Here is a 27,717-nt window from a genome sequence, read left to right on the forward strand (position 1 = left end):
GGGTCATAAAAAGAGCTTTTGGCTCCGGCTTTCACTTCTTATTTTGGAGTTGCCTTGATAAGTTAACAAATCTTTTGGTGGTACACCACTTTATTTATTTAGTTTAAAACAAATAAATTGGCTTGTTTATTTTTGTTAGGTGGTCCTCCTCAGATTCAATTCTAAATGTGAGTTTTGTTACTTTAGAATAACAGAACTTAAATATTTAAACAGCATGTTAAGTATTTATTTAATTTCAATGTGTTTATTTTCCAGTTTCTAAAGTGACTAAACTTGAAAAGTAGTTTTATTTGCCAGAGAGTCCTATCAGATAGCATCATGAAATGTGATATGTAGATACGACTGATTTTCTTTACTTTAACTGAAATCTTGATGGTAATAAATCTGACTCCTTTTATGGATAGATTTCATAATCAGTGTTAATGTTAACTCCAACCAATCAGATATACTCTATTAATTTCCTTGGAAGTCAGGTTCATTGAAAATATACAGAATTGTAATCTGCTGTTTTATGATAAAATCAGAACATTGTTTTAACACAGTATTACGATTGTTTTAAATTGCCTGAACAAACTAAGCAATTCTCATAGTTGCAAAACAAGTCATACCTTGAACCATGTATTTTGGAAACCTATCTGTTTCACTGGACACCCACAGTATTTGAAGTAAAGCTGAATGTACGCCTAGTTGCTTATAATAATCAGATTCAGGTTTAATACCACTGCCATATGTTGTGAAATTTGTTGTCTTTGCAGCAGAGTACAATGTAATAAATAATAATAGAAAAAAATGAATTACAGTCAGTATGTATATATTAAATAGTTAAATAAGTAGTGAAAAAATAGAATTTAAAAAGTAATGAGGTAATGTTCATGGGTTCAATCTCCATTCAGAAATTGGATGGCAGAGGGGAAGAAACTGTTCCTGAATCGTTGAGTATGTGCCTTTAGACTTCTGTACTTCCTTCCTAATGGTAGCAGTGAGCACAAGGCATAACCTGGGTGATAGGGGTTCTTAGTGAGGGATGTGTCCTTTTGGAGGCATCGCTCCTTTAAGATGTCTTGAATACTATGGCGGCTAGTGCCCATGATGGAGCTGACTAAGTTTACAACTCTCCACAGCTTATTTCAATCCTGTGCAGTAGTCACCCCTTCCCCCATAACAGACAGTGATGCAGCCAGTGAGAATGCTCTCCATGGTTCATCTGTAGAAATTTGCAGGTGTTTTTGGTGACATACTATATCTCCTCAAACTCCTAATGAAATATAGACGCTGTCATGCTTTCTTTGTAGCTACATTGATATATTGGGTCCAGGATAGATCCTCAGAGATATTGACACCCAGGAACTTGAACTTGCTCACCCTTTCCACTTCTGATCCCTCTATGAGGACTGGTGTGTGTTCCCTCATCTAACCCTTTCTGAAATCCTTGGTCTTGCTCTTTGGTCTTACTATGTTGACTGCGAGGTTGTTGCTGCGACACCACTCAACCAGCTGATATACCTTGCTCCTGTACTCCCTCTTGTCACCATCTGAAATTCTGCCAACAGTAGTTGTATCGTCAGCAAATTTATAGATGGCATTTGAGCTGTGCCTTGCCACACAGTCATGTGTGTAGAGAGAGCAGAGCAGTGAGCTAACTCTCTGAGGTGCGTCAGTGTTGATTGTCAGCGGGCTGGAGTGGTTATTTTTGACCTGCATAGATTGTGGTCCTTCCAGTTAGGAAGTCGAAGATCCAGTTGCAGAGGGTGGTACAAAGGCCCAGGTTCTGGAGCTTTTCAATAAGAACTGTAGGCATGATTGTGTTAACGCTGAGCTGTAGTCAATATACAGCACCCTGACATAGGTATTTGTATTGTCCAGGTGAACGAAGGCTGCGTGAAGAGCCAATGAGATTGCAGCCATTGTAGAGCTGTTGAGGTGATAGGCAAATTGCAGTAGGTCCAGGTCCACAATGAGACAGGCGGTAGCCATAACCAACCTCTCAAAGCACTTCATTTCCCCAGACGTGAGTGCTGCTGGACGATAGTCGGGAAGGCAGCTCACGCTGCTCTTCATTGGCATTTGTTGCCCTTTTGAAGCAGGTGTGAACATCCAACTGTAGCAATGAGAGATTGAAAATGTCTTTGAACACCCCCACCATTTGGTTGGCACAAGTTTTCAGAGCCCTACCAGGTACTTTATTGGAGCCACACACAAGAGAAAATCTGCAGCTGCTGGAAATTCGAGCAACACACACAAAATGCTGGAGGAACTCAGCAGGCCAGGCAGCATCTATGGAAAAAAAGTACGACATTTTGGGCCGAAACCCTTCGGCAGGTCCTGCTGAGTTCCTCCAGCATTTTGTGTGTGTTTCTTTATTGGAGCCTGTCGCCTTGCGAGGGTTCACCCTCTTGAAAGACAGCCTGATGTTAGCCTCCAAGACAGAGATCACAGGGTTACTGGGTGCTGCAGGGATCCTCATAGCTGTAGTTTCATTCTGTCTTTCAAAGCGTGCGTCAAAGGTGTTGAGTTCAACTGGGAGTGATCCATCACAGCCATTCTGGATGTTAAGTTTCACTTTGGTTGGAAGTAATGGCCTGCAAACACTGGCAGAGCTGGTGTACATCTGATTCTGCCTCCAACCTCATTTGGAATTGTTCCTTTGCTTTTGAAGTAGCCTTCCACAAGTCGTACCTGGTTTTCTTATACAGACCTGGGTCGCCAGACTTCGATGCCACGGATCTAGCCCTCAGCAGAATACGAATCTCCTGCACAACTATAAGCTTTTTAAAATAGATATAAAATACGTTGTGGGCACGCTGGGTCACTGCTGCAATCTATTGCGACACTTGCGGCTGCCTCCGATACAACATTAAATTGTTTTGGTTGTTACCACAAAAAACTTACTTCATTTCCAAAATGCTGGAGGAACTCCGCAGGCCAGGCAGCATCTATGGAAATTAATCAATAGTTGACGTTTTGGGTCAAGATGCTTCTTCAGGACTGGAGAGGAAGGGGGAAGATGCCAGAATAGAAAGGTTGGGAGGGGGGAGGAGGGGGAGGAGGATAGCTGGAAGGTGATAGGTGAAGCCAGGTGAGTAGGAAAGTTAAAGGGCTGGAGAGGAGAGTGAACGTCAGGAGAAAGGAAAGACGTAGTAGGGGCTCCAGAGAGAGGTAATAGGCAGTGAGAAGAGGTGAAGAGCCCAGATTGGAGAATAGAGGAGGGAAGGGGCAGGGAACATTCTATTTTCACTGGAAGGAGAAATCGATGTTCATGCCATCAGGTTGAATGTTACCCAGACGGAATATGAGGAGTTGTACCCTCACCCTGAGAGAGCCTCATCGTGGCACAGGAGGAGGCCATGGTTTAACATGTCAGAATGGGAGTTGGAATTAAAATACTTGACTATTGTTAAATTCCTTTTTAGCTGGATGGAGCAGAGGTACTCTACAAAGTGGTACCCCAATGTACAGTGGGTTTCACCAATGTAGAGAAGGCCACATTGGGAGTACTGGACACAATAGACAGCTCCAACAGATTCGCAGGTGAAGGAATGTGTGGGGCCCTAAATGGAGATGAGGGAGGAGGTGAATAGGCAAGTGTTGCACTTTGGCCAGATAAGTGCTGGAAGGGAGATTAGTTGGGAGAGACAAATGGACAAGGAAATTATGGAGGGAGTGATCACTGTGGAAAGTGGACAGTGGGGATGGGGAAGGTAAGATGCGTTTGGTGGTAGGATCCCCGTGGGAATGGCAGAAGTTGTGGAGAATGTTTTGTTGGATGCTGAGGCTCCAGAGGTAAGGATAAGAGGAACTCTATCCCTGAAGGCATTTTTACAGAGGGTCTCACAAATGTAGAGGGGGCCACATCGGGAGCACCAGATACAATAGATGACTCCCAACAGATTCGCAGGTGAAGTGTTGCTTTACCTGGAAAGCCACTGTCAGAATGGACGAGCAACACCTCATATTCCATTTGGGTAGCCTCCAACCTGACGGCATGAACATCGACTTCTCCTTCTGGTTAAAAAAAATCCTCCCCCTTCCCTCTCCTTCTGTTCCCAATTCTGGCTTTTTACCTCCTCTCATCTGTCCATCACCTCCCCCAGATACCCCTACTTCTTCCCGTTCTCCCATGGTCCACTCTCCTCTCCTATCAGATTCCTTCCTCTCCAGCCTACCCCCCTGGCTTCATGTATCACCTTCTAGCTGTCCTCCTTCCATGCCCTCCACCTTTTCATTCTGCTGCCTTCACCTTTCCTTTCCAGTCCTGAAGAAGGGTCTCAACTTGAAGCGTCGACTGTTTATTCCATATTATTCCATAGATGCTGCCTGATTTGCCATGTTCCTCCAGCATTTTGTGTGTGTTGGTTTTCCAGCATCTGCAGAATTTCTTGTGTTTAAGATTTGATACATTTCACTGTGTTTTGATGTGCATGTGATAAATGGATCTGAACAAATGAAAAAATGTCTCCATATCAATGTCGTCACTGTATTTCTTTAAATGGTACATATTGTAAAATATATTAGCTTTTGGTAGTGATACTATCTACTACCTGTTGGTTTGAGAAAATCACACAAAGATAGGATATCTTTGAGTAAGGTCACAGCAATGAAATTGCTTTCAGTTCTATGATCCAGCATAGACTTGTTGGGCTGAAGGTCCTTTTCTGTGCTACTTTTCTATGACTCTAGTGTACAAAGACTATGATTCCACCAGAGAAGACATACAGATGATTTAGGAAGCTGTTTTCAAGGATAGGGAATTTTAATTATGGCAAAAGATTGACTTAGCCAAGTTATTTTTCTTTGGAACACAAAGTTGAGTGGAGGTTTAATTGACTTACACAGATAATCCGCAGGCAACACGCTGGCTCCCTTTCATACAGATGTTCATAAGTTGCTTATATCCACAAAAATCCCTTGATATGTAACAATTTCCTCATCAAAGCACATACGACTGATAAGAAAGAACAATTACTAAAATAGGAATGAACATTATGGGATGTCATTCATATATAGAGGGTATCCAAAGGTCAGGTGTTTGTAAGGTAGGGATAGCGTGTAAAAAGAATCAATAAGAATTTATTTACCTTAACAGGGAGCTTGATCATTAGAAAGGTTGGATTTAAGTTTATTGTTAGAAGGAATGAAAGAAATACTTCCATGCAGAGGATGGGAAGAAGGGGTGGTGAGGCAAAAGCTCTTTGCATTTGACATGCTGCAAATTACAAGGCTGGTGACCCACGGTCGGAGATGAGTAATTTTATAGTTTGTATGGATATATAGCTTTGTCTCCAGCTCTCTAGCTGTAAATTTCTAATGTTCTGATTCTAAAGATAAAGACCTCTCTCAAGGTTACAGTGCTTTCCCTCATTCATTTTGGCAGGCTGTTATCATGTTCCTCAGAAATATATTCCTTCAATAGCTGAAAAGTAGATCAGATGCTTTCCTAAGTTGTACATAAAAGGTAAAATAATAAAATTTTATTGGCTTGTGGCTAAGTTACATGACTGTGGGTTGGATCCAACTAGATCTTCTACCCAGGTGAAGAACTTGCAGGTTTTTATCCAAATATACAGTCATTTTAAAGTTTGTATAGTATGTATTTAAAACCTTTCTAACTGCAACGTCTCTGTTTTGCATTGTCACAGAGTTTTTTGACCTTCTGTCCAAAGCTCAGAGTAACCGAGTAAATGATCAGCGTGGACTTCTGAAGAAAGAGGACCTTATCCTCCCAGATTTTCTACGCCTGAAGCCAAAAGTATCTGAATCTGGTTCCTCCACACCTGTGGCAAACAAAGCAAATGATAAAAGGAGAGAAGAAAAAAGCCAAAATTTGCACAAGAGCCTAATATCCAATAAATCAGAACTTACAGACTCCAGCACAGCTAACTCACCTGCAATTAATTTTAATGAAAACTCCAACAGCGTGAAAGTCAAGCCAACTCAACAGCACGATAACTGTCATCGACCTGTGGTAGTGCCACCCAGCTATGTGAAGCCGGACACTAAGCAGACTAACGGTGCTCCTTTCCACGTGCCGGTCTCTCCTATTCCACATGTCACTGAACAAAGGTGGGAAAAGCACTCTGCAGGCGGGCAGTCAGAAACCGTACAGCCTTATGAGGACGAGAATGCATTTGACCTGACTTTGGTGGCAGAAGGTGATATCAATAGCCCAAACAGTACGTTATTACCGCCCCTACCAACGCCACCGTCCACTGTCAGTAAACTGGAGGTAGCTAACTATACTCCACCAACTCCATACACAGATGGTCAGGAGAACTCTTCACGCTGCAGATCTACATCAGGTATTTAAAATGCGGCGTAACCATTTGTAAAGAAAAGGAACCCTGTAAAAATGTTAATTATGTTGAGATCGCTTGCATTGAAAAGCAAATAAGAAACTGGAAAAAGTGATCCAAACACCTGATACATGATGCACTAGTTTTAGTTTTAGTTCTTCTGCTTTTCTAACTATTGATACTGATTTATTATAGAATATCGTGGAATATATATGGGACAAATTCTAGATTACAGTAGAACACATGAGTCAAGGTCTACATTTCCTCCAACTAGCAGAGATTATTTTAGGTAACCTATTGCACTTCATCTGAAGAAACATATTATTTGTCCTGCTGCACTTTCTACACGTTTGTAGAATAATTGCTAACATATGATCACTGCGTAAAATAAACCTAATTCAAATCCACAGGCATGGAGAAATTGTAGTGGAAGTCTAGACTGATTCTTCTGTGCTTTCGTTTAGAGGTGTTGTTCAATCAAGTCTCTCAGATGCAGGAAATCGTGTGGTATTAGAGCAGGGGGCTTCCCCCTTCCCCCTAGTTCCAATCACCAAAATCACACTGGTACGGAAGTTAACCCTCCATAAGTTAGGTGTCACAGTTCCCACATTACAGTAATAACCACACTGTAAAGGGGTTTGGGATGTCCTCAAACTAATGCAATAGGCAATATATGAATTTGTCTTCCTTTGTCAACACGTGAACCACACAAATATTGAAAAAGCTTCAGAATTTGTTTCATATCAGGCAAAAAAAAAGAATACAATGTAATCCATTTCTTCTTCCTTAAGACTATAAGACATAGAAGCAGAATTTGGCCATTCAGCCCATCGAGTCTGCTCTATCATTCCATCATGGCTGACCACTATCCCTCTCAACCCCATCTCCTGCCCTCTTTCCACAACTCTTGATACCCTGACTAATTAAGAGCCTATCACCCTCAATGACTTTGCCTCCACAGCTGTCTGTGGCAATGAATTCCACAGATTCACTACCCTCTAGTTAAAATTCCTCCTCACCTCTGTTCTAAATGGACTTGCCTCTATTCTATGGCTGTGCCCTCTGGTCTTAGACTCCTCCACTATAGAAAATATCCTCTCAACATCCACTCTATCTCGGCCTTTCAATATTTGATAGTAAAATCCTCTCTCATTCTTCTAAACTCCAGCCAGTGCAGGCCCAGAGCCATCAAATCCTCTTCATACATTAATCCTTACATACCTCTTCTGGACCCTGTCCAATGCTAACACACCTTTTCTTGGATAAGGGGATCAAAGCTACTCAGTACTCCAATGCCTTATAAATCCTCAGAATTACTTCCCTGCTTTTATATTCTAGTCCTCTCAAAATGAATGCTAGCATTGCATTTGCCTTCCTTACCACTGACTCAACCTGCAAGTTAACTTTCAGGGAATCCTGCACAGGATTCACAAGTCCCTTTGCACTTCCGATTTTTTAACTTTCTTCTTGTTTAGTAAATAGTCTGTGCCTTCATTTTTTTTTACCGAGGTGCATGACCATACACTTTCCCACACTATATTCCATTTGCCACTTCTTTGCCCATTCTCTCAATCTGTCCTTGCCCTTCTGCAGACTGCCTGCTTTCTCAACACTACCTGCCCCCTTCCACCTATCTCTGTTTCATTGCCAAACTTGGCCACAAAGCCATGAACTCATCCAAATCATTGACATATAGTGTGAAAAGAGGCATTACTAACATTGACTCCTGCGGAACATCTTCCCTTAGTATTAATTTCCGGTCAACTTGGTATTTAGAAATGCTAACTGAAAATATTATACAGCTATATGCTTGTTAATTCCCACTTGAGTAAGTTGTCATTCAATTTTGTTCAAAGAAACAAAAATGCTACTCAAATTAAATTAATATATAATTTATAAATATTGCATAGGATTACATAGAAATAAGTACTTGAGGCTATCCAGTCCATGCCAGACTAACAAAATATCCATCATATTCTCCTTGGTGAATATGTACGAGAATATTCATTTAGAACTGTCCATATCTCCTAGCTCCACATATTGAATATGTGCGTTGGTCATTGGTCCCTAAGGGAACCCACCTGCCAGGTTTCAGTTCCTAGGATGAGTTGAATGCTCTCCTGATTATAGTAGGAATATCTATATATTTTTCCTGGGCTTCCAGCTGGGTGCAAATATCAATTATAACCAATGTTTTGATGACAAACCCAGGCATCTTCTTCAGGGATGTTGCCAGGGCAACTCTAGTCCGGTGGTACTTATTGCCCTGTAGTCCGTCCCTCCTGATTGGTTAGTCATCCAGTCAGGTTTCCACTCTCCCACCTAGTTTACAATCGAATTCCAGTTCTTACTTAGAGTAAGACCTTCGTCTTTGTTAAAATTCTTTTCCTCTAGTCATTGTTTAGTTTATGTCATTGGCTTCCTTTACCAGGTGGTCCCAAAAACCACTGGTGCGGAACAGTAGTTTTGCGCTCTCAAAGTCACTCCTATGGCTATTGCAAATGCAGTGTTCTGCTACTGCCGATTTTTCTGGGTAACCCAAATGGATACACCTCCTGTGTTTCTTGATGCGGGCTTCCACGGTGCATCCTGTCTGGTTGATAATACGCTGCTGCGCACTCACAGGGATTCCTGTAAGCACCAGCTGACCTGAGTCCCAGGTCATCTTTGACCCACATAAGCTGTGGTTTGAGCTTCCTTACGGGTTTGTGGGTGGTATTAATTCGGTATTTCTTCGGGATCCTGGCAATCCTTTCAGAAATCATGGAAATATAAGGAAGACAGGCAGTAGCTACGGGTTCCTCCCCATTGTTAGGTTATCTGGTTTTTCTGTCAGCCCTTTTAAGGGCCCGATTGATTTCCTTCACCTTGTAGCCAACCTATAGGAATGTTGTGTGTAATCACCTCATTTCCTTGGGGAGATTCTGCAGATCCGAAATAGTTTTCACACAGTTAATCAAAGTACAAAGAACAGCTCTTAAGAGAGCCGATGGATAAACCAGGAAACCGAACAATGAGGAGGAACCCGTCACTATTGCCTGTCTTCCCCATATTTCCATGGTTTCTGGAAGGATCGCCAGGATCCTGAAGAAATACCGAATTAATACCACCCACAAACCCGTAAGGAAGCTCAAACCACAGCTTATGCGGGTCAAAGATGACCTGGGACTCAGGTCAGCTGGTGCTTACAGGAATCCCTGTGAGTGCGCAGCAGTGTATTATCAACCAGACAGGATACACCGTGGAAGCCCGCATCAAGAAACACAGGAGGTGTATCCATTTGGATTACCTGGAGAAATCAGCAGTAGCAGAATACTGCATTCGCAATGGCCATAGGATTGACTTCGACAGCACAAAACTACTGTGCCATGCCAGTGGCTTTTGGGACTAACTGGTAAAGGAAGCCATTGAAATAAAACTAGAGGAAACAAATTTTAACAAAGGTGAAGGTCTTGCTCTAAGTAAGAACTGGAATTTGATTGTAAACAAAGTGGGAGAGTGGAAACCTGATTGGATGACGACTAACCAATCAGGAGGCACGGTGTACGGAGGGATAATAAATATTACTGGACTAGGCATGCCCAGGCATCATCTTTGATGAAGATGGCAGAGTATGTCATTGAAAAGTTGGTTATAATGTACCCGACTAGAAGCCCAAGAAGAGTTTATTCGTCGTATGTACCAGGAAAGCACTAGATCCTTTTCCATCTATATACTGTCTCAAAAAAAACCTTGGACGCTATACTAGAAAAGTTAAAATCCTCTGCGACTATACCCCTTTGTTAAAAGTTTAGTATAGCCTCCCTACTTTTGAATTTGATCCCTCTGGAAGTAATGCTTGTTTGCGAATTTTAGTATCTTTTGGTAGCATGTTATTTGGTAGCATAATGCTATTACAGCATCGGTGACCTGGTTCAATTCTGCTGCTGGCTGTAAGGAGTTTGTACTTTCTGCCATGTGAGCTTCCTCTGGGTGCTGCAGTCTCCTCTCACATTCCAAAAACCAGATGTACAGGTTAGTTGGTTCCTTGTATGTAATTGGGCGGCACAGGCTCGTTGGGCTGGATGGGCCTGTTACTGTACTGTATCCCTAAATAAATATTTAAAAAATTGTTCACAGTACCTGATGTAGACTTGCACCTTTAAGTGATTATGAAAACTACCTCATGATTTTCTGTACATTAGATTAGCTTTTACTAAAAACTGTGTAAAATAGATTTTCTAATATAACAGGTGATTTCTTTTAAAAATCAAGACTTGATAGTGATCTAAATACAGCAGCTCTTTGCTGATGATCGCTCCAGTTGAGAGTTAACTATCTACAATCTGTCAGACGGCCCAGGTGCCACTAAAGCTGTGTAACGAATATAATCTTAAACGCCACCTTAATGGTTACCTTGGTACTGCTTTACCAAGGTGGTGTAATTATTATCTACCACGTCTGCATGATGCTGTTGGTTTTGATATTTAATCATGGAAATACTGATGAACTCTTGCTAAGCAAGAGCTTCAAACGTAACTGCACAATCTTCAGTTCCATCCAGTTATGAATCCAATATCTAATGGGCCACAGAAGTAAGCAAATTTGCGTTGTATCTAGCGTTTTATTAAGTTGTGCAGTGATTCTGTTAGATTTTCTCTAAACTCTGATGGCTACCATCTAATATTTTGAACAGTAACTTGAAATTTAATTTAGCAACAGGATACGGTACTTGACAGAAGAATTGTTAATATTGCTGATCAGTCTTCAGTTAATATATTACAATCAATTGTGATGGTGGGAGTTGGACATTTTTACACTTACCAATGCTACTAATGCAACCTCGATGCTGATCTCTCTTTCTCTGCTTTCTGAATGTTCCAGCTTTGTATCTTAACCCGTTGGGCATAAGACAGGCTTCTATCAGCTTTAAGGCCATTGTGCTGCATTGAAAATTTTGAGCAAGGTTATTTCTGGACTTTCATTCTAAATTATTTTTGTGCATGGTATTAACACTGAGCATTTTTATTAAGTTTAATTCCAATTTTCATATCCATCTTAAATAAACTTTGGTGCTTACAGTTTGGCTAATATATAGTGTATCACAGGTGCAGCAAGGGATCTGTTATTTAAAATGATCAATTAAATGTTGTTAAAATCACACACCAGAGTTTATCGGACACTTAATATCTCTTATCAGTTTCAGAGAAACGATTAGGACACCTGGGACATTTCTTGTTCACACTGAGTTCAAGATGAGGGGATAGGGCTACTGTTACAGAGATGGTTGAGTCCATTGAACACACAAGCCAACCATTTTAGTGGCTGTCGAAGCTCCAAACTGAATTTCTGTGTAAAGTATACAGCTTATAAATCTAAAGTTTTCTTCCTTGAAATTGTTTATTAATGTTTCAGAATTACTAGTATTGGCTGACCCTTTTGATATTCAGTTGTAACCTGACTGCCTTAAGTTGTGACCTTGGGTAAACAGAGGTTTATGCTTCATGGACACTGAACTGAGTAATTCTGTGTTTAATGAATTCTGCTGCTTAAGCTTCAGAAATAAATTTCAATAATTGAAAACATTGTTAAAAATGACTTAAACTCTCTTCTGTTCTTTGTCCAGTTCTTTACACTTGTACAGGTGATGTTTTACTGTCATGAATCACTCAAGAAAATTGACAAATTTTCTCTCGATCATTAATTTATCTGCTCGAATGTTGTCATCATGTATTCATGTCTTTCAAATGTCTGATGTGTTGTTACCTTGTTTTCTCACTTGTTATTGTTTGACTCAATTACAGTTTAATTTTACTAATTTCTTTATTTTAACCTTGGTCACTATATAAATGACTTACATTCATCGCCATGTTGCTATTCTATGAGTTGAATGAAATAAAGGTTCCTTTTTGTAAATTTGTAATTAAAATAAAACAACTCTTCACAAGAGCTTTCATGAGGCAAGATGTTAAGGATCTTATCGTGTGGATTGACTGAAATTTATAAAATTATATCGTATGAGCAGTGAATAATCCATTTGTTAGTTGTCGTTCTTCATCCCTGATATAAGTATCAGTATTTCTTTGCTATAAAATTATATCTGTGGTTTCTGAAGGAAGTGAACATCAAAGTGAAGGCTGCACAGCAAAAATTACTTGTGACACACATAGCACTGGAGGAACTGTGCACATTAGGCAGCATCTATGGAGGGAAATGAACAGTTGACGTCTTAGGTCGAGATCCTTCATTGGACTCAGAGTCACTAATTTGAACATGACTAGAATTATACTTGAGATATGATCTATATATGCTTATGTTATTATGTTATATACAGTATCAAACCTTAAATAAAAGCAGACAATGTCAGACATGCTCACCAGGTCAGGCAGTTTCTCTGGAGAGATGAACAGAGCTAATATTTCAAATCAATAAATTTTCATTGAGCTGTAAAGTTAACACTAGTTCTTCCTCTATGTTGTTTGACCTGCTGAGTGCTTTGTGTTTTTATTTCAGATTTTCAGAATCAGTAGATTTTTAACTTTCACTTGCAGCATAAGCTCCCTACTGTCGGATTCTGATGTTTTTGATCTATGAATAAAGAGATTAAATAAAGAGAACAAAGAGATTGAAAAAAGAATAGCAAAAGAGAAGGCGATAATGGGAAAGGAGAAGAAAGAGAGAGAAATTCTGTGTGCTCTGGTCTTGCACTAGTTTGCTAATTCCATTGAATTTCCATAGAATCTGAATCAGGTTTATTATTACCAGCATATGTCGTGAAATTTGTTAACTTGATGGCAGCAGTACAATGCGATACATGATAATATTAAAAAAGTAAATCAATTAGTTAAGTTAAAAATAGTGTAAAAACTGAAATAATAAAAGTGAGGTAGTGTTCAAGGGTTCAATGTCCATTTAGGAATCGGATAGCAGAGAGGAAGAAGCTGTTCTTGGATCATTGAGTGTGTGCCTTCAGGCTTCTGTACCTCCTACCTGATGGTAACAGTGAAAAGAGTGCATACCTGAGTGATAGAAGTCCTTAATGATGGATGCCACCTTTCTGAGGCACCGCTCCTTGAAGATGCCTTGGATACTACGGAGGCTAGTACCCAAGATGGAGTTGACTAATTTGACAACTTTCTGTAGCTTCTTTCGATCCTGTGCAGTAGTTTCCCCCGCCCCCCCCCCCCCATACCAGACAGTGATACAGTCCGTCAGAATACTTTCCATGGTACATCTGTGGAAATTTTCAAGTGTTTTAGGTGACAAACCAAATCTCCTCGAACACCTAATGAAATATAACCACTGATTTGCCTTCTTTATAACTTCATTGATATGTTGGGACCAGGTTAGATCTTCAGAGATCTTGACACCCAGGAACTTGAAATTGCTCCCTCTGTCCATTTCTGATCCCTCTTTGAGGATTTGAACATAGAACGTAGAAATCCACAGCACATTACAGGCCCTTCAGCCCACAATGTTGTGCCGACCATGTTGCATACTCTAGAAAGTGCCTAGAATTTCCCTACTGCATAGCCCTCTATTTTTCTGAGCTCCATGTACCTATCCAAGAGTCTGTTAAAAGACCCTATTGTATCTGCCTCTACCACTGTCACTGGCAGTGCATTCCACACACCCACCACTCTGTGTGAAAAACTTACCTTTGACATCCACCTTGTACCTACTTCCAAGCTTCTTAAAACTGTGCCTCTTTGTGTTAGCCATTTCAGCCCTGGGAAAAAGCCTCTGGCTATCCACACAATCAATGCCTCTCATCATCTTATACACCTCTATCAGGTCACCTCTCATCCTATGTTGCTTCAAGGAGAAAAGGCCCAGTTCACTCAACCTATTCTCATGAGGTACGCCCTCCAGTCCGGGCAACATCCTTGTAAATCTCCTCTGCACTCTCTTTATCGTATCCACATCCTTCCGTTAGTGAGGTGACCAGAAATGAACACAATACTCCAAGTGGAGTCTAACTAATGTCTTATATAGCTGTAACATTACCTCATGGCTCTTGAACTCAATCCCACGGTTGATGAAGGCCATCACACCATACGCCTCCTTAACCAAACTGTCAACCTGTGCAGGAGCTTTGAGTGTCCTATGGAGTGGAGAGCGAGTTTGTAAATCTGGCAGAAGCAAAGGATGCTGGGGATGGTGAGGGTGGAGTGCGATGGGAAGGGTGTGGGGCAGGTGGCAGAGAAAGAGTGGGGGGCGTATGGTGGTGCTGGTGCAGGCACATCCAGCCCTGACACATCGGGCAAGATCATTTAATCTCAAACAATTGGTTTATTGATCATTATATAATGTCTTTCTGGTGCTTTCTGCTCCCTTCCCTCTCCCTTCCCAGTTTCAGTCCACAATAGAGACCCATATCAGAATAAGGTTTATCATCACTCACAGATGTCATGATTTTTTTGCAGCAGCAGTACAATGCAATACATAAAATTACTATAGTATAGTGCAAAATCCTTAGTCTCCCTATCTATGTATATGTGCCTAAGACTTTTGCACAGTACTGTATATGAAAATAAAACAAGCACGAGTAAGTTAAACTGCAAAGAAAATAACAATTATACTGTCCAATCCAACACTCTTATATTCTCTGTCTCTGCTAATAAAGGAAAGTGTCACATTAATTTTTCAACTGCCTCATTAACACAAGTCATAGGGTGATAGTATCATAAAGCACAGAAACAGGATCTGTGACCCACTGGGTCCATGCTGACTAAGCATCATCTATTTGTAGCCTCCTTATGAGGGGTCGATCGTGGTTATTGCATCCTAGCTGTCTAGGTTATACACAAGCCAGGGCAGTACGATATGGAGAGCAAGCTGTTGCCCATGTAGCTGGTTCCCCCTTTCTATGCAGTTGATGAATCCAAAGGAACGGCGGACATCAATACAGTTTGGCACCGGCGGCGTCACAGGAGTTGCCAGTCAGCGTTGAAATTATCGCAGGACTGCTTAGGGACTCAAGCTCCAGGTTCTCCCTCAGGGTTCATTCCTGAGGCCTTTCCCACGAGTGGGTATAGCCACAGGGCTGCGGAGGTTTGAGATGAGAGTTTTCCTCTCCTAGATGAGCTGCCAACCATGGCTAACGAGTCTCATCTGCCCAAATCAACTATTTTAAGGCACCAGTAACCCATCTCTTCTCCTGTCAGTAGAAACGGTTCTGCCAGTTTAGTAGTTAAGCCACATGTGAAGGCCAGGAGCTGGACTTGGTTGTCTGGGGCTATTTGAGACGCACACCATTGGGAGCATTTAATAGTTAGTGGGAGATTATCCCTGCTCTCTCCCTCAGCTGTGACAACTTTAAGAGACCGTAGCCTTCTGTGTCTTGACAATTCAAGTGTGAATCATGATACTGGAAAAAAGATAACCTACTGGAAGAGCTCAGGTGTCACATAGAATCTCTGGAGAGAAAGAGATGGTTGACATTTTAGGTTGAGGCCATGTGTTGATAGTTCACCTTTTTCTCCAGATTCCAGCTTTTCCAGCCTCTTGTATCTCTTGTCCAAATACTTAAATCTTATGGGAGTACCTGGCTCCACTACATACTCAGGTAGTGGGTTCCAGATTCAAATGATCTTTGGGTGAAAAAGTTCTTCCTCAGATCCCCTTTTCTTTTGCTCTAAGCATATGGTTTCTAATTTTAGAGAATTCTGTTCTGGAGTATAATTTTCTGCTACCTATCTTGTATTCCTCTCAATTCTGTATATCTCTATCAGATCCTATCTGTAGTCTAAGTAAAACCAATCCAACTTATCCGGTCTTGCCTCATAACTCAAACACTCCATGCTTGGCAACATCCTGGTAAATCTCCTAAAACATAAACAAGAGAAAATCTGCAGATGCTGGAAATCCAAGCAACACACATAAAATGCTGGAGGAACTCAGCAGGCCAGGCAGCATCTATGGAAAAAAGTACAGTCAACATTTCGGGCCAAGACCTCTACCACCACCAGGGCTGCCTGTTCCACTTAATTACCACTCTGTGTAAAAAATCACCACCTCTGATATCACCCCCACTGTGCTTTCCTCCCATCATCTTAAAATGACCCCCCCTTTGTAATTGCCATTTTCACCCCACGAAAAAGTTGGGGGGGGGATGAGGTCATTTTAAGGTGTTTAAAGGAAAGTATAGACTCCCACTTTCAAATCTCTTACTATCTCTTTCAGTTAGTCCTGACGAAGGGCCTCGACCTGAAACGTCGACTGTACCTCTTCCTATAGATGCTGCTTGGCCTGCTGTGTTCACCAGCAACTTTTAAGTGTGTGGCTTGAAATTCCAGCATCTGCAGATTTCCTCCTGTTTGAATATTAGAGGTAAGTTTTTTTGCGGAGAGTGGTGGGTGTGTTGAATGCCCTGCTAGGGGAATGGTAGAGGCGGAATTTGGTTCATTTAGGAGACTTTTACCAGGGGCACGGATGTTAGAAAAAACGGAGGGCTTTGGGGGAAGTAAGGGTTAAATTGATCTTAGAGTAGATCAAAAGGTCAGCCCACATTGTGGGCCGAAGGGCCTGTACTCTGCTGTACTGCTCTATGCTCTGCATGCAGACTTACTAATCATGCCTTTTACATGAATATCTAGATTGTTAATGTATAAAATATAAGTATCGCAGCACTGATCCCTGTGGTACACCACTGATCACAGATTTCCATGCAGGTTGTTCAGCCACTTGAGCTTATTTTACAAATGAATTGGATCGTACTGTATTTGTTGCTTATCGTACCTCCATTCAAAGAACAGGAACAGACCCTTTGGGCCACCATTCCCTGCCTGTTCATGTGTCTGTCTAAATGCCTTTCACTAGCCAATGCCCTATATCCACTACAATCTTTAATACCGTTACCTAACCTAAGTCTTTCAGTCTCAGTCTGAGGAATGAGACTTGATCAGCTCCATCATGGGCACAACCCTTCCTGCCATCGAGTATATCATCAAATGACAGACCCTCAGGAAGGTGACATCCAACAGTAAGGACCCTCACCACCAAGGACATGCTAGCCTCAGGGAGGAGGTGCAGGAACCTCAACTCCACATTTTAGTAACAACCTCTTCCTTCTGCCATCAGATTTCAGAACAGTCCATGAACCTGTGAAGGCTACCTTGCCATTCCTCCTTTGCACCATTTATTTAATTAATTTTGTAACTTACAGCAATTTTGATGTTTTGCACTGCATTGCTGCCACAAAATGACAAATTTCATAAGACACTGGAACAGAAATAGACCATTGGGCCCATTGAGTCTGCTCCGCCATTTGATCATGGCTGATCCATTTCCCTCTCGACCCCATCCTCTTGCCTTCTCCCTATAACCTTTCATGCTGTGAATAATCCATGAACTCTCTCCAATGCCAGTACATCCTTTGTTAGATAAGTGGCCCAAAACTGCTCCAATGTGTTATAAAGCCTGTACATTACAACCTTGTTTTTATATTCTAGTCCTCTGGAAATTTGCCTTCCTCACCACTGACTCAAATTACAAGTTAAACTTTAGGGAATCCTGCACGAGGACTCCCAAGCCCCTTTGTACCTTGCATTTTTGAATTTTCTCCCTGTTTGGAAAATAGTGTATGCTTTTATTGCTTTTACAAAGTGCTGACCATGCATTTCCTGACACCATATTCCATCTGCCACTTCTTCTCCATTCTCCTAATATGTCTGAGTCCTTCTGCAGCCTCCTTTGTTTCCTCAACACTACCTACCCCTCCAGTTACCTTTGTATCCTCCACTAACTTGACCACAAAGCCATCGATTCCATCGTCCAAATCATTGACATACAACATAAAAAGAAACAGTCCCAACACTAACCCCTGTGGAACACCATTAGTCACCAGCAGCCAATCAGAAAAGGCTCCCTTTATCCTACTATTTGCCTCCTGCCAATCAGTGAATGCTCTGTCCATGCTAGTATCTTCCCTGTTATTCCATGGGCTCTTATTGTGCTAAGCAACCTCTGTGTGGCACTTTATCAAAGGCCTTCTGAAAATCCAAGTACACCTCAATCAATTCTCATTTGTTTATCCTGCTTGTTATTAACTCAAGGAGTTCCAACAGATTTGTCAGGCAAGATTTTCCCTTAAGGAAACCATGCTGACTTTAGCCTACTTTGGACATGAACGAGACACCTAGATGGTATGTTGCCTCCCAGGTGCCAGGGTTAGGAACACCTCAGATCATGTCCAAAGCATTTCATAGAGGGAGGGAGAGCAGCCAGATGTCTTGGTACATATTGGTACCAATGGCATAGGAAGGAAAAGCAATGAAGTCCTGAAGAGAGAATTTAGAGAGCTAGGTAGAAAACTGAGAAGCAGGACCTCCAGGATAGTAATTTCTGGATTGCTGCCTGTGCCATGTGCTAGTGAGGGTAGAAACAGGATGATTTGGTAGATAAATGCATGGCTGAGAAGCTGGTACAGAGGGCAGGGCTTCAGGTTCTTGGATCATTGGGATCTCTTCTGTGGGAGGTATCACCTGTACAGAAGGGATGAGTTGCACCTGGACCAGAGGGGGACCAATATTCTCATGGGCAGATTTGTAAGAGCTGTTGGGGAGGGTTTAAACTAATTTGGCAGGGGGATGGGAACTGGAAAGAAGGAACTCAGGATAGGACGGATGACAAAAAAGCAAAGGTGGCATGTAGTCAGACTGTCAGGAAGGGCAGGCAGATGATACGATAAAATTGCAGCCAGCAGTGTGTGTGTCAGTGTATTAGGGATGCAGAATCAAAAAGGGTAGCAAATACAGCACTCAAAGTGTTATATCTCAATGCACGGAGATATAATGTGGATGATCTTGTTGCACTATTATAGATTGTCAGGTATGATGTTATGGCCATCACTGAATCGTGGCTGAAGGGTGGTTGTAGTTGGGAGCTGAATGTCCAAGGTTACACGTTGTATCGGAGGAACAGGAAGGTAGGCAGAGGGGGTTGTGTGGTTCTACTGGTAAAGAATGGCATCAATCAGTAGAAAGGTGTGACATAGGATCGGAAGCTGTTGAATCCTTGTTGGTCAAGTTAAGAAACTGCAAGGGTAAAAGGACCCTGGTGACAGATATATACAGGCCTCCCAATAGTGGCTGGGATGTGGACCACAGATTACAACAAGAAATAAAAAAGATGTGTCTAAAGGACAATGTTATGGTAGTCATGGGAGATTTTAATGTTTAGGTCAATTGGGAAAATCAGGTTGGCAATGGATCTCCAGAGAGTGAGTTTGTTAAATACCAATGGGATGGTTTTTTAGACCAGTTTGTTGTTGAGCCAACCAGGGGATCAGCTATACTGGATTGGGTGTGTAAATGAACCGGAGGCGATTAGGGAGCTTAAGGTAAAAGTGCCTTTAGGAGGCAGTGAACACAATATGATTGAGTTCAACTTGAAAATTGATAGGAAGAAAGTAAGGTCTGACGTAGCAGTGTTTCAGTGGAGTAAAGGAAATTACAGTGGTATGAGAGAGGAGTTGGCCAAAATAAATTGGAAGGTGCTGCTGGCAGGGATGTCAACAAAGCAGGCAATGGAGTGAGTTTCTGGGTAAATGAGGAAGGTGCTGGATAGATGTATTCCAAAAGCAAAGAAATAATCAAATGGCAAAATAATACAACAGTGGCTGACAAGGGAAGTCAAAACTAATGTAAAAACAAAAGAGAGGGCATGCAACAAAGCAAAAAATAGTGGGAAAATAGAAGATTGGGAAGCTCTTAATAACCTACAGAGAGCAACTAGAAGAATCATTAGGAGGGAAAAGATGAAATATGAAAGCAAGCTAGCAGTCTATATCAAAGTGGATAGTAAAAGCATTTTCAAGTATGTAAAGAAATAAAAGAGATGTAAGTGGATATAGGACTGCTAGAAAATGAGGCTTGAGAAATAGTAATGGGGACTGGCAGATGAACTAAATGAGTATTTTGCATCAGTGGAAGACACTAGCAATGTGCCATATGTTGAAGGATACGAGGGAAGAGAAGTGTGTACAGTTACTATTACAAGTGAGAAGGTGCTCAAAAAGCTGAAAGACTTGAGGGTACATAAGTCACATGGATCAGATGAATTGCACCCTAGGGTTCTGAAAGAGGTAGCGTTAGAGATTGTGGAGGCATTAACAATGATCTTTCAAAAGTCATTGGATTCTGGTATGCTGCAGAGGAATGGACAATTGCTAATGTCACTCCACTCTTTGAGAAACGAAGGAGGTAGCAGAAAGGAAATTATAGACCAGTTAGCCTTACTTCAGTGGTTGGGAAGATATTGGAGTAAACTGTTAAGGATGAGGTTATGGAGTACTTGGTGACACATGACAAGATAGGACAAAACCAGCATGGTTTCCTTAAGGGAAAATCTTGCCTGATGAACCTGTTGGAATTCTTTGAGGAGGTTACAAGTAGGATAGATAAAGAGGATGTAGTGGATGTTGTATATTTGGTCTTTCAGGAGACCTTTGACAAGATGCCAAACGTGAGGCTGCTTACCAAGTTAAGAGCCCATGGTATTACAGCAAAGTTACTAACATAGTGCATTAGCTGATTGGTAGGAGGCAGTGAGTGGGAATAAAAGGACGCTTTTCTGGTTGGCTGCCAGTGACTAGTGGTGTTCTGTAGGGGTTGGTGTTGGGACGGCTTCTTTTTATGCTGTATATCAATGTTGCCAAGTTTGCAGATGATACGAAGATTGGTGGAGGGGCAGGTAGTGTTGAAGAAACAGGTAGGCTGCAGAAGGACTTCGACAGATTAGGAGAATGGGCAAGAGAGTGGCAAATGAAATACAGTTTTGGAAAATGCATGGTCATACACTTTCGTAGAAGAAATAAATGTGCAGACTATTTTCTTAATGGGGAGAAATCCAAAAATCTGAGATGCAAAGGGACTTGGGAGTACTTGCGCACAACACCCTGAAGGTTAACTTGCATGTAGAGTGTTTGGTGAGGAAGGCAACTGCATTGTTAGCATTCATTTCAAGAGGTCTTGAATACAAGCGCAGGGATGTGATGCTGAGGCTTTGTAAAGCACTGGTGAGGACTCACTTTGAGAATCATGAATAGTTTTGGGCTCCACATCTAAGAAAAGATATGCTGGCATTGGAGAGAATCCCTCCCAACAGTTTCCAAAATGTTATTATTGAGGGAATGGCCACAGGGGTACTCTACTGTGCTGGCTGCCTATTTCCTTTCCCTCTCCTGACAGTCATTCAGGTACCCGCCTCCTGCTACTTCGAGGTGACTACCTCCTTGTAGCTCCTATTTATCATCTGTTCAGTTTCCCATATGAGCTGAAGGCCACCGAGCTGCAGCTCCAGTTCCTTTACACGTTTTCTGAGGAGCTGTGGCTCGGTGTACCTGGTGCAGATGTAGTTATCTGGGAGGCTGCAGGTCTCCAAGAATTCCCACATCTCACACAAAGAACACAGCACAGCCCCTGGAGCTATTCTCACTGCTCGAACTATGTACTTACAGACAAAGATAGGAGATGAAGAAACTTACCAGAAACATATTTCACCTATGCCTGTTCTCACTGAACTCTTGACAAGCCAAAACCTTCCCACACTAACACTGGTCCACTCACACCATGGCCGTTCTACATGTTCCTGCCTTATCATTATTTGCAAACAAGAGAAGATCAGCAGATGCTGAAAATCCAAGCGCAAAATGCTGGAGGAACTCAACAGGCCAGGCATCATCTATGGAAACGAATACAGTCAACATTTTGGGCCAAGACCCTCCAGCAGGACTGCAGAGAAACGATGAGGAGTAGATTTCAAAGGTGGACGGAGGGGAGAGAGAAACACAAGGTGATGGGTGAAACCGGGAGGAGGAGGAGTGAAGTAAAGCTAGGAAGTAAATTGGTGAAAGAGATACAGGGCTGGAGAAGGGGGAATCTAATAGGAGAGGACAGAAGGCCATGGAAGAAAGAAAAGGGGGGAGGAGCACCAGTGGGAGGTGATGGGCAGGTTTCCAGCCCTGTTGAAAGGTCACGGCTTGAAACGTCACCTGTACACTTTTCCATAGATGCTGCTTGGCCTGCTGAGGTCCTTCAGCATTTTGTGTGTGTTATTCCTTGCCCTTGACCTGCTTGGAAGGCACCGAATATCTGCGAACGCTCCTTTTTAAAATCTCGTGGATCTGTGAGTCGCCTCCTCTCTTGCAACCAATTCGATTGGGCCACCAGAAACATGCCATTATTAATAAACCTGATTTAGATTTTAATATCCCTAGTATACTCAGTTCTTGTGGAAAATGTTGATGATGTCATTCCTAACTGAATAGGTCTTTAAGGTTATGCTCCTTTGTTCCGCATTCTTGACCAAAACTTACCCATTATACCTCCATTCAGAGAATGGTACAGCACAGGACCACCATGTCTTCACTAACCGTGATGCCATTCTAACTGATGCCACCTGCCTGCACATGCAAACCTTTTTTGGGTGAACCCTCCTGAATCTTTTAATCATTTTATAGGCATCTAACTTCCCCTCAACAATCAAATGTTGTTTTATTTTTACTGGTCGTCTGTGTGAAAACAAATCCATGATTTCCAATATTCTCTCTTCACTGCTTGACACAGTATGTTGAAAAGGTCACTTGGCTGATTCAATCTGTGCCAGCTACATTATCTTCAACAAGAACTTCTATATCTTTGTCTTATGTTCTTAACTGATACCTGGAAAATAAATCACCCTGTGACAACCCCAGTAACTGATGCAGAAGTGATTTCCATTCCAACCAGTTTCTCTTACTACTATTGTTACTCTCCTGCAATAAACTCTTTCTTCTTTGGACAACCACACTTTCTACATACTGTGATAGTTCTTCCTTTGCCTAACTGCATGGGAAGAGTGATTTAAAATTGCTTGAGGCAGGGCAGTAATATCATTTAAGAAGCACTTGGACAGGTGCAGTGATTACAGGATATGGGAATTACAGGAAATTCGGGACTAGCTGGGTGGACTGCTGGGCAGTATCCATACTGTATTTCTCATTGATTCTATAACATCAAGGCAAAAGAATAAATAGTGAATGGAGAATGAGAGATGCAGAGGAAATGTGGGTTGAGGGTTCTGAACAACAGTAGGACAGAGTGCAGTATTAATATTTCATCTGGGAAATTGATCCAAAAGACCATAAAACATAACGAGTAGAATTCGGCCGCTTGGCCCATTGAATTTGCTTTGCCATTTGACCATGGTTGATTCATTACCCCTTTCAACCCCGATCTCTTACCTTCTCCCTGTAACCTTTAACACCCTGACTAGTCAATTGTGTTATAGAACCTCAGCATTACATACTCGTTTTTATGTTTTAGTCCTCTTGAAATGTATGCTAGCATTGTATTTGCTTTCCTTACTACAGACTGAACCTGCTAATTAACCTCTAGGGAACCCTGCACGAGGGCTCCCAAGTCCCTTTGCACTTCCGATTTCTGAATTTGCTCTGTTTCATGGAACGCGCTGCCAGGGATGGCGGTAGAGGCAGATACATTAGGGACATTTAAGAAACTCTTAGGTAGGTACATGGATGAAAGAAAAATGAAGGGCTCTGGAGAAGGGAAGGGTTAGATTGATCTCAATGTAGCTTAAAAGGGTGGCACAACATTATGGGCCGAAGGGCCTGGACTGTTCTATGTCCATTTGTTCGTTATGTGCCATCCTGTATGACATAGCAATCATGGTCTTTCCATGACAATGATTGTTGTTGGCAAAGTTTTCAACAGAAGTGGTTTGCCATTGTCTTCTTCTGGGCAGTGTCTTAAACAGACGGGTGGTGACCCCAGCCATTATCGATACTGTTCAGAGATTGTCTGACTGGTGTCAGTGGTCACATAACCAGGACTTGTGATGTACACCAGTTGCTCATACGACCATCCACCACCAGCTCCAACATGACTCTGATCGGGTGGCTAAGCAGGTGCTACACCTTGCCCAAGGGTGACCTGCAGGCTAGTGGAGAGAAGGATTACTTTACACCTCCTTTGGTAGAGACATATCTCCATCCCACCACCCTAACTGTTCAATGAAATGGAATTTAAGGAAATGTTTTTTAATGAAATGGAATTTAAATATGAGGTAGCACCTGAGTTATACAAAATTATGAGGGGCATATATAGGATAGGATAGAGGTATCTGCTATGGTTTGGAATAACTTGGATTATTATTGTCACCTTTATAGTAGTTTTACATGCCATTCCTACAGATAATTTCATTGCAACAGTGCATTAAGGTAACTTAGACTTGGAAGAGTAGAATGATTGCAATAAATGTAATAAGTAGATCTTCAGAGAGCAGCTTGCAAGGAGTTACCACCTTCCAGTGCCAGTTAGGTGTGGCGGTTTAGTGGTTAGCGTAATGCTTTACAGTGCCAGCTGTAAAATGGAGGTTCAATTTCCACTGCTGTCTGTAATGAGTTTGTACAGTCCATCTGTGACTGCATGGATTTCCTCCCAGTGCTGTGGTTTCCTCCCACATTCTAAAGACCATAAGAATAAGACATGGGCAAAATTAGGCCATTTGGCCCATCAAGTCTGTCCCACCATTTCATCAAGACTGATCTATTTCCCTTTCAGCCCCAATGTCCTATACAGGTTAGGTTTATTGAGTTGTGGGCAAGCTATGTTGGCTCTGATACTTGCGGGCTGCCTCCAGCACAATTCTCGCTAGTAAGATTTGATGCAAAAGCAATGCATCTCACTGTACGTTTCAATGTACCTGTGACAAATAAAAGTTAATCTTTAACGTTGAAGGTGGCTGAGGGGATTCAAAGAAGAATATTTTCAGCCAGAGGTTGGTTGCAGTGTGGAACACATTAGCTGAGGTTGTAATATGGGTATATCGACACTTGAATCAACAAAGGAACAGGATCAAGTATATGAAAATGGAATTAGTATGGGTGTGTACTGGCTGGATGGCACGGCCACAGTGGTCTGATGGATCTGTTTCTGTGCTGCATGACTGTGATAAGGCTTTTATTGAATGAGCTAATTGAAAAGAGCAGTTCATGTTCTAGGCTGGATGATCTCATCAAGGTCATGCAGCATCCATGGTGGGGAATAAACTGTTGAAGATTTGGGGCCGAGACCCTTTATCTGGACTGGAACTGAAGAGGGAAGACAGAATAAGAAGATGGGAGAAGGGGGAGGACTGCAAGCTGGCAGATGATAGGTGAGGGGGGAAGGTAGGTGGGTGGAGTAGGCAGGGATGAAGTAAGAAGCTGGGTGGGGATAGGTAGAAGAGGTGAAGGGCTGAAGAAGAAGGATTCAGATAGGAGAGGACAGTGGACCATGGAAGAAAGGGAAGGAGGAGGGGCACCAGGGGGAATAGACAGGTGGGAGAGGCGATGAGAGGGGAACCTAGAAGAGGAATGGAAAAAGAGAGAAGGGGGAAGGAGAAGAAATTACTGGAGGTTAGAGAAATTAATGGTGACTATGCTGGTGGAATATGAGGTGTTGCTCCTTCAACATGAGTTTGTCCTCATCGTGGCAGTAGATGAAGCCATGGACAGACGTATCAGAATGGGAAGTGGAATTGAAAGTGTAACCACTGGGAGATCCTGCCTTTTGCAGTGGATGGAGCAAAGATTCTTAATGAAGTGGTCACCCATGTTCTAGGCTTTATGTCTTTATTGAATGTACACTTTTTTTTTATAAGAGCAGCAGTATTGGTATTTAGTGACCTTGATATGCCTGTTTTTCTCACCTCCCGCTAAAGATTCGACAAAGGAAAGGGGAACGATCGCATGGATGAAGCCTCCTTGTCTTGAGCAGAGATCTGACACGCAGCCACAGACAAGCGTAAACACCTCTGCCTTCACTGCAAGCACTAACCACACCCAGTGGGATCTTCCTGTGAGCAAGGTTATTGACATTGATGATGCAAAATCAGGAGATGCCAGTGGGTCGGATGGAAACCTGAGTTTTGAAGGATATATTTCTGAACTGAAATGTTGCCAGGGAAGAATGCGTACAGGGGTTTATCAGATGTCGGAATTACCATCGCTGATTACGGTAAAGAGTGAAAGGAACAAGACTTTGGAGGCACGACATAAGGCTACATTTGTCTGAATCCTTGACACAAAAAAATTCACAGTTTATTACCTTAAATGCTATTTGGAAAACTGGGATTAAAATTAAAATTAATTGTGAACAGCTCAATAATTAGTCATCAAAATTTAATCATCTTTCTCCCCAGTGTAATTTAGTTATCTTAAACAAATATCACTGAGAACTCTTGAGGTAAGATCTGTTGATGTTGGACGAAAAGAGGAATATCGATTCTAAAATGTATGATTGTACTTGGTAGAATAGGCAAGTAAAATATTGACAATTTCCCTGTAATTTAATTACCGCAAGCAGCCAAGACTTTTGTTCGAGTAAATGTATTACAATAAATGTGAAAATGTTAGTTGTAAATTTAGATTGAATATAATTGTGTAAATTGTTTTGAATTTTTCTCTGTGTTTGAATACTTCTGAAAATCGAAAACAAGATGTTTACATTACTGAAAATAATATCTGATCTTCATGAAGGCTGTTTCTAATGTGTCCCTCTGTGTGTTTCTGTAGAAAGGAGAAGTAATTTGTACTCAAAACAGCAGAAATGTGTTCCCTTTCTGGCGTCTTAGGTGTCCCTCACTACAAGGCTTCATTACCTAAGGTTTAATAACTGAACTAATATTTTATATTGAGTTGTCCATCAGGTTCCTTACACGTGGATACTGACAATATCCATATTCTACTGTACATGGAACCAATGTTTTTGCTGTACGCACACTTTCCCAGCTCAGCTCAGTGATCACAGAATATAGAACATTGCAGCACAGTACAGGCCCTTCAGCCCACAATGTGCCGACCTTGTAATGAACTCTAAGATCGATCTAACCCTTCCCTCCTACGTAGCCTTCAATTTTTCTAACATCCATGTGGCTATCGAAGAGTCTCTTAAGTGTCCCTAATATATCAGCTTCTACCACCACTCTGGCAGAGCAATCCACACACCCACTGCTCTCTGTGTAAAAGCAAAAGTTATCTCTAACGTTCCCCCTATACTTCCCTCCAGTTACCTTAAAATTATGCCCCCTCGTATCAGCCATTTTCACCCTGGGTACGAGGTCTCGGATTATCCACTTAATCTATGCTTCTTATCATCTATCAAGTCACCTCATCCTCCTTTTCTCCAGAGAGAATAGCCCTAGCTCAATCAACTTATCCTCTTAGGACATGCAGCCTCATAATTCTCATAATACAAGCATCATCTTGGTAAATCTCCTCTAAAGCTTCCACATCCATGTTACAATGAGATGACCAGAACTGAACACGGTATTCCAAGTGTGGACTAACCTGGGTTTTATAGAGTTGCAACACCACCTCAATTCAGCAGGAAAAGATTAAAGAAGGGTTAGCTGTATTTGTACATGGAAATAGGCCACAAAATGCATCACTTGCATCGCATCAAGC

At 41.8% G+C, this 27,717-nt stretch overlaps 1 protein-coding gene across 1 annotated transcript in view; it reads left to right on the forward strand.

Moving 5' to 3' along the window:
- rgs12b (regulator of G protein signaling 12b) overlaps positions 1-27,228 on the forward strand; it is a 159,540-nt gene extending 132,312 nt beyond the window's left edge. Inside the window, exons 17-18 of the mRNA XM_072257618.1 lie at positions 5,637-6,296; positions 25,974-27,228. Of these exons, the coding sequence (XP_072113719.1) occupies positions 5,637-6,296; positions 25,974-26,326 (1,013 nt within the window). The 3' untranslated portion in view covers positions 26,327-27,228. The remainder of the gene's footprint in view (positions 1-5,636; positions 6,297-25,973) is intronic.
- The last annotated feature ends 489 nt before the right edge of the window (positions 27,229-27,717 follow it).

Source organism: Mobula birostris, chromosome 5 (assembly GCF_030028105.1).
Source record: "Mobula birostris isolate sMobBir1 chromosome 5, sMobBir1.hap1, whole genome shotgun sequence".
NCBI lineage: Eukaryota > Metazoa > Chordata > Chondrichthyes > Myliobatiformes > Myliobatidae > Mobula > Mobula birostris.